General features: G+C 39.7%; 2 gene segments (V, D, J or C); both read left to right on the forward strand.

The window, feature by feature from the left end:
- Positions 1-1,724: 1,724 nt before the first annotated feature.
- LOC103730388 overlaps positions 1,725-8,661 on the forward strand; it is a 148,490-nt gene continuing 141,553 nt past the window's right edge. The window contains 2 exon segments of the C gene segment in view: positions 1,725-1,972; positions 2,102-2,393. Coding sequence covers positions 1,924-1,972; positions 2,102-2,393 — 341 coding nt within the window.
- LOC115069533 overlaps positions 7,356-8,661 on the forward strand; it is a 138,734-nt gene continuing 137,428 nt past the window's right edge. The window contains 2 exon segments of the V gene segment in view: positions 7,356-7,524; positions 7,765-8,062. Of these exon segments, the coding sequence occupies positions 7,491-7,524; positions 7,765-8,062 (332 nt within the window).

Genomic DNA, 8,661 nt, shown 5'->3' on the forward strand with positions numbered 1-8,661 from the left:
CTTAATATAAGACTACACATTTCTCCCAAAGACCAGTTGTGCAGACTCTGTCAGCAGTTAGACCACAACACTGGAGTCACATACTCTGTGCACAGAAATGTTTTTGAAGGGAGGAGGTGCTTCTCCTTCCTGAGCCTTTCTCTAACTGAATTAAGATGCTGTCCCACTGAAGAGGAGGACCAAGAAGCCTTCCCCACTTTCCTTCCACAGCAAAGGAAAACATTTGCAGTGCTCGGTGCCCAGGTGGTCGGGGTCCAGCTCCATTCCCAGTGGAACACTGCAGCTAAGATGGGCTGCCAGTGTCTTCTGTCCCCTACTCCTCATTAGTTCCTTCAACAGGGACTCTTCAATCTAGACCTTGTAACAGAATTGGACTGAATCCACTCAGCTCCTCACTGCACCTCCTGGAAAGACCTGTATTCTCTACCATGGTCCTTAGGGATTCTCGAGGACTCGCAGACCCTTCATGGAACCATATGAGTCAGTCAGACTTTTCTCACTTAAGCATGTCAGACTACACTATGCATCTGTAGTTATGTTAACAATAAAATTTTTCAGACTTTTGTATCTTATTTTAAAAATAATAAAATGAAAACCTGTTCTAGGCCAGATGTGGTGGTACATGCCTGTAATCTCAGCAGTCAGGAGGCTGAGGTAGGAGGATTGTGAGTTCAATACCAGTTTAAGATACATATTGAAACCTTGTCTCAAAATCAAAATAAACAAACAAAAATTCTAATACAGATAAGAATTGTTTATTGACTTGAAACCCTTTGTGTAAGTGAACAGAACAGTAAAGCAGACATTCCAAAGGATTTCATATTGATTACCTTGCTTTGAAGTAAAGTTACCACCTTTGGAGCACAGCTTCAATGTTTACAGCAATATAAGACCTAAGGAATAGGATTTGAGTCATGATGACTCCTTTAGATGATTGGAGTAAGCATAGAAACTAATGTGCAGCTGTAACCTATTTATGTTACAGACCAGTAAGTTATTTAAAATTCATGTGTCAGTATGAAGTTTCAGTGGATGATGTAAGTACAACAACATTTTAAATGTCATTGGACAATATAAGCATTACAGCAGCATCTGTATCAGAATGGAACAGACCATTTTGATCAGAGTATACCACGTTCATCTATTGAGAAGGTTTTGCTTATACTGTGGTAAGAATATCTAGCATGAAATCTAACTCGAATATGCAATACCATGTTGTACTGTACAGATACGACAGATCCCTGAGACTTCATCAGCATACATCACTGAAGCTTTAAACCAGTTGAACAGCAATTCCTTATTTCCCCAGGAAACTACCACTCCATTCTCTATATTTGTGTGTTGTCATGATGCTAGTAAGGTCACAGAAAGACAAATGTTACATGAAAAGGATCTTTCACCACCAACAACCAACATTGCTTGGAAATTTTGGCACATGCCAATAACAGAACCATTTTTTTTGTCAAATTCTTTGCCAACACCACACTAGGTAAGCGTGACCTAGTGTTTATACTATTGCTGTCACCACCACAAGTGAAACTTGGAGAAAGCAGTATGTTCTGTGAAAGACAGTCTATTGTCCACTGAAAAACATCACCTCCAAGTACCTTCCTGTATAGATGCAGAGGCAGCAACAAACAGAAGTATCTAAAAATAAACTTTCAGGACACTGATTCTGTGTACTCTAGGACATACACATGTTATAAATATGCATGGGAGTACACACACACACACATACACACACACACACACACACACACACACACACACTAACACTCCCATGTTAGTTCTTTCCCTCTCTGCAACCTCTAGACTCTCAGGCCTAGAGGAAGGAGGAGGGTTCATGAGCTTGGTCAGGAACAATGACATCACAGGCAGTCAACCTAGAGCAGGCAGAAGCCCTGCTTTTTCCTCAAAACTACCATGAGAATCAGGCTTGTCTGTGCTGTGGTCCTTTGTTTCCTGGAAATAGGTGAGCCTTGGGAGTTGGTGTGTCCTCAGCATTGGTGGCAAGCCCTGTCTTATTTCTAGGTCTTGGATAATGGATTTTTCCTTTATAAGGCTGTTTGCTGGTCTATCTTTTCACTTCTGTCACTTACAGGGCTTGTGGACACAAAAGTAACCCAGACACCAAGAAACCTGGTCAAAAGAAAGGGAGAGAAAGTGTTGCTGGAATGCGTACAGGATATGGACCATGAAAGAATGTACTGGTATCGACAAGACCCGGGGTTAGGGCTGCGGTTGATCTATATTTCATACGATGCTAATGATAACAGCGAAGGCGATATCCCTGACGGATACAATGTCTTGCGGAAGCAGCGGGAGAGTTTCTCCCTGATTCTGGAGTCTGCCAGCACCAACCAGACAGCTGTGTATCTCTGTGCCAGTGCTTTATCCACAGCTCTGCGCAGCCACATCCTCACTGCACAAAAACAGCAGACAAGGGAGGGAGGTGACTCTGACTCAGGCCTGACGCTGCCTTCTCTACCACATTTGTGCCAGTTGGAAACAGGTGACCAAAGGAGGAATACATACCACCTTAGCGAGGAAAGCACAGGATATTGCTACTTCTTTACAAGTCAGGGGACAATGTGAACCTTACCCACCCCAAAGTATGTGTCATCCAAACCTAAATACATGAGACTGATGTCCTACAAGGAGAAGTCTCTTACGTAGTTACACTAAAGCCCGATTCTGACATTTTAAATTATTTTTTTTCCTTCCCTTTTCTATTCCGGTCTCTTTTACCAGACATCATCTACTTTGTTCTTGATGATGTCACTAGAGGGCACTAATACATTTCAGCTCTTTATATAAACTTTATTGTTCATGTGCTGATTCAATAGAAAGTTTATAGAATTTGAATTTTACTTTTACAATTTCAAAGTAAAATACTCTGATTTTAAAAATGCATGCTCTGAATTCTCTTATCAATTATGCTTTATTGAAAACTCTCTACCCAAGGCAAGAGTAAAGCATGGTACAGAAGGGGGCAGAACTCATCAGTTATAACCACACTCACAACCACCTGGAGAAAACATCTGTTTATTTGAGAGAATGAAGCACAGTTTATGCCGCCAGAAAATATTAGCGGAGTCTTTCCTATTTTGAGAATACAAAAGAAATGTGAGACATCTTAGAAATCTCAAATTACAAAGTTTTGACAAAAACTATTAATGAGGAAGAAAAAACAGATCTATGACAATATAATTTAAATTTGTACTACACTCATTTACGTATGTGTATATTTAAGAAGTTTCTATAGTAGCATGCTTCCATGTGACATTTTCAATGATCTTTAGTGTTGTCCCTCCCCATACTCCCATCCTCCACCCCATATAGCCCTTCTTAATCCATTGTTTCCCTTTACTACTTTATAAACCATTGGTTTTCATCCCCACACCATGGCCCCTTACTAGTTATCTGACCTCTATGAGCATTCCAATTTAAATGCACATATGTAAAGATTCAAAGCTAGCATTGACATATGAGAAAGAACATGTGATGTTTGTCTTTCTGTGTCTATGTTAGCTAGCTCAAGATCATTGTTTCTAGTGCTATCCATTTACTTGAAAATTTCATTTTTCCTAACAGCTGGACAACCCTTAATATATCTAATCTCATAATCTCATCTGATGTCTTGATGTTTTGGTTTGGGTTGTTTGGTTTTTTGTTTTTTTTTTTTAACCCAGGTTCATCAAGAAACAGGCTCGTGTTCATTAGCATGGTGGAAAGAGACCAGAGAAATACATGATCTTTGGTGACCATCTTGTTCTTACCATGAAAACTACATTAAAGGAAAAAGATAGTGGACAGGGAGGGAAAAGCAAGACGCAGACAAAAGAGGGGAAACATATGATGTGAAGAGCATTCACCTGGTACAAGAGAGCTGTTTCAGAACTGTTAGGCACATCAAACTTCACTAACACCTAGAAAATGCTACCTATTATTTGAATAGATATACATCAGTTTTAGAGACTGAAACATTCATAAAAAGAAAAGAAATGGCTACTCTAAATCTGTCTAATAAAACAAAGGTTTTAATTATAAAATTAGGCAAATCTAACAATAAATTATTCCATACTAAATGGGAGTTTCAAAAGAGTTCTCTGCTTGCACATAGCGAGTCAGAGGTTATGATCTTGACCTACAGGAAACAAGGGCAAGGAGACAAACACTTTTTTGTGTGTCTAGAGATTACTGAGATATTCCAGGTTTTACGGCATACAACAACCCCGGTGAACAGGAAATATGTTCTTCTAATTAAAAATAATCACTCTTGGAAACTAGAGAAATGGCTCAGCAGTTAAGAACATTGACAGCTCTTGCAGAGGATCTGGGATGAATTCCCAGCACACACATGGCAGCCAACAACCTTCTGTAATTCCAGTTCCAGGGAATCCGATGCTCTCTTCTGGCCCCTGCAGGCATTGCACCACACAGGTGTACTTACACACATATGGGCAAAACACTCATACACATATAATAGAAATAAATGAAAGAAAAATAATGAATTTAAGATGGACATGGTAGTGCACTCTTTTAATCTCATCACTTGGGAGGCAGAGGCAGGCAGATCTCTGTAAAATCAAGACAATCTGATCTGCATAGCAAGTAGTTCCAGGTCAGCTGGGGCAACTAGGGAGACCCTACCTCAGTAATAATAATAATTAATAATAATAATGATAATAATGAATCTAGGGGTTGGAGAGATGGCTCAACATTTAAGACCACTGGCTGCTCTTGCAGAGGTCCTGAGTTCAGTTCCCAATATCCACATACACAGCAGCAAATAACTGTCTGTAACACTAGTTCCAGGGTACTGGACACTCCCTTCTGACCTCTCAGGTATTATTTACCAGTGGTGCACTTATATAAGTGCAGGCAAAACACTAATACACATAAAATAAAAATAAATGAATAAGCTATGACTTCAGATATAAACAACTTGTTCATAACCAGATATAAATAACTGGTTTCTATGTTTTAAATTTTCACCCTGTGATTAGATTTGTGATTTGTTAGAGGATGGTTCTTGGAAAAATTTCCACATCTCCATAAAACTGACTCATCTTTATCAGCTGCTCAGGAACCACTAGACACTCTTTTTCTCTGGTTCCTTCTATGTGATATTCTTGAATTATCTAGATCCCTTTTGATGGGAGCATGTTCTCCAATATGAATCTAGGACTTTGTAAGACTGTTGTACTGAAAATTACTGCTGGAAAGCGCATGAGGCATCTGGTTCCCTCCTCCCACTGTTTTAATGTCAACCTGAGGCAAGAATTCTCCAAAACTGCCATTTGGAAAATTCTAAAATGTTTATTGTGCTTACTAACAGACCATAGGGTGCAGATTTACTTACAGAAGAATGTGCACCCCCCACCCCCATTTACAGCTGCACTGGAAAGTCCACACTCAAACATAGATCCTGAGACTTCCCAACAGCCACAAAAATGGCAAGAGGGGTACCTCATGGTTTCTCCACTTATTTTCCTTAACCCCCACCCCTGTGCAGCTAAGATCCACTGACTGGGTAGGAGGGATAACTGACTCCCCCTCCAGCTCCTTGATGAGCAGGAAGGAGGTGTGACTATAGCTTGCTGGCATTGTCAGAAGTGTCAGAGGACACTTCTAGGTGACAACTGTGAAACCTGATTCACTTATGGGTGAATGAATTATTTGAATGTATTGTTTAGTGGCACCACCACAGTGTGCATTTTGTCAATATTTGTGCCTTTGGATTCCTCTGTTTCAGTGTGGGCTGATTGCTAATTAGTTCTACTGCTCAGTTGTCACCTTGAGACTTTTATTTGTTGTTATTCTGAATTAGATTTCCTACTTCACAAACTTCATGATCCCCTTTCTTCTGCTTTGCTGCATCAGCTTGTTGAGGAAACACTATCCAGTAATTCCCTAAGAAAAAGTGAAATACAGGTAAAAAGGTCCTAGCATAAATTAAAATATCTTTTACTTATATTTCCTTGATAGCTTGGGTTAGTAAGGAAATATATGTTGAAAATTACTTCCTATCCAAGTTTTATAAATGTTTTTCATATCACTTTTATAATTCAATGTTACCAAAAAATCTGATGTCATTTTTGTTTTAATTTTTTATTTATACCTTTACTTTATAACAGTTTTCTTTGTCCTGGGTAGCCTTAATCCCTAGGGTTTTGAAATTCTTTGAGATAAACCTTAGTTCCATTTGTTTTATATCCATCAAATCCACACAGGTGTGTGTGTGTGTGTGTAAAGAGAAAGGGAGAGCAGGAAGAGATGAGGTGAGGGGGGGAGATTTTATAACACAATCTTGGAATCAAGTACAATAGAGGTCATTTGAGCAAGAAGAGATGAGGTGAGGGGGGAGATTTTATAACACAATCTTGGAATCAAGTACAATAGAGGTCATTTTTCTGGATTCCTTCGTTCCTTTAGGATGTTAGATCTATTGTTCTCAGTTACCCACCAGTTAGGACTCAGGAAACTGCAAAGTGAGGTAATCCTTGGTAGCAGTGATGTTAACTCCTGGGATCAGGGATTACAAAGCATGGATTTGAGTCCCAACTCTGTTTCCTCTTAGATTATGTGAACTGATGTAAGCTCTCTAGGTATTTGTTACTTTTCCTCATTTGTGCATACAATACAGCAACAGTCATGCTCTAAGTAACCTAACCATGAAACAGCCCGAGAAAACGCAAGAAAAGCAGAATAAGTACTCAAAACTATCTCTCTTTTTCAAAAATAAACTAAGTAGCTGTGTGATATGAGAAATTGATTGGATACCAAAGATAGAGCACTGTGATCAAATTTTATAGAGGGGCTGATCGGTGTCATAGTCCATACTGAACTGAATTAGAATAAAGGACCTTATTAAAATGCCCAAGAATTAAGTAGAGAGAAATTAAAATATGAACAAGTTTGGTGCTGAAGTGAGGAAGACATATGAGATATAACATATTTTTACACATTTATAGACACCATCCATATAAAGTTTGAATTAACAAATGAAGGAAAATAAGGGCTTCTTGGTGTTTTGAACATAAAGAAGATGGAAATGCAAAATATTAGAAGAATAAAATTCATAAACAAAAGTCAGTTTAGTGTTATATGTATATTGTAAGAGGAATAATTTCAATTTGGTACAGCCATGATGGAGAGAACAGACAGTTGAAACTCCTTGACGCCAACATCGCATACCAGTTTTGCGCTCAAAATATACCACATATGTGGTAGTCAGAACTGATGGATGGATAAATGTGGAACAGCTGGCAGGTACATTCTGGGATGCATGAATGACTCATCCTTGGTGAAGAGCCACACGGTTCCCCTAGGGGGCAATGTATATTTTTCTATATTTAACAAAACCTCAGCTTCCTACTAGAAGAGATGAACAGAGTAAGCAAGGAAACAACTACACTTTGGAGAAGGAAGATGGATGTTTGATTTTTTTTTTTAATGCCTCTCAGGAAGGAAGCAATCTCTTAAAAATGTGGAGTCTCTTGCTTCTTCTTCTGGGCCAAGGTAAGAGCCCTGTCCCAAAGAGGGACTGAGAGCAATGTTAATGCTGAGTGGAGGTCTGAGGGGTGAGGTCTTAGATTAGGGAATCCTGGCAGAATAACTCTTAGCAAAACATAAACCATTAGCAACATGGTTTGGGGGAGCTGAAGTGATACTAGAATAAATAAAACAGCAATCTTCCTGTCTTTTGACTATGATCCCAAGCTTGTTTGCATTCATGGATCTCTGTCTTTCCCAATCTAGGTTCCGTGTTCAGTGTTTCCCTGTACCAAAACCCAAAGAGGGACATCTGTCAAAGTGGAGCCTCCCTGACAATCCAGTGTCGGGTTGATACCCAAGTTACTTTGATGTTCTGGTACCGTCAGCTTCAGGGACAGAGCTTGAAGCTCATTGCCACCGCAAATCAAGGCTCTGAAGCCACATATGAGAATGGATTTACCAAGGAAAAGTTTCCTATTAGCCGCCCAAACCTAACATTCTCGACTTTGACTGTGAGCAATGTTAGACCTGAAGATAGCAGCTTCTATTTCTGTAGCTCTGATTACACAGTGCTGGGTTCAGGCCAGAGATCTCAGCAAAAAACACAGCTCCCTCGTCCCAACTCTCCCCAGAGCCAAGGTGCAATGGGAGGAAACCACAGCTTCTGAGTAGACACTGCTTGTTTGTCTGTGAGAGCCATGGGCATGCACGTTCGTGTGGGGTACAGAGATTGTAGGGCTCATCGAAGAGTCTCATTACAAGAACTCATGAAAGACTAAGAGTAAAATTTCACCCAGAGCATGCTTAGAACTTCTCTGTAAAGATAAATGCAATTGGGGCTAGGGAGATGGCTCAGAGGTAAATAACACTGGCTGTTCTTGGCAAAGACCAGGGTCAAATCCCAGTATCCACATGGCAGCTAACAACTGTTGGTAGGTAACTCCAATTCCAGGGGATCCAGCAGCATTTTCTGTCCTCTATGGGCATTGCATGACATGGGTGCACTTACCTACATGCAGGCAATTCATGCATACACATAAAATAAAAACAATAAATATTTTAAAGAGGGTCTGAAAAGATAGATGCAATCTATCTTCAAGTGGCAGATTCAAAAACATCCTTTACAAGCTTACAACCCAAAGACTCAGAAGGCTGAGAATA

The sequence above is a fragment of the Nannospalax galili genome, unplaced genomic scaffold (assembly GCF_000622305.1).
Source record: "Nannospalax galili isolate Female #2095 unplaced genomic scaffold, S.galili_v1.0 scaffold233, whole genome shotgun sequence".
In the NCBI taxonomy this organism is placed as follows: Eukaryota; Metazoa; Chordata; class Mammalia; order Rodentia; family Spalacidae; genus Nannospalax; species Nannospalax galili.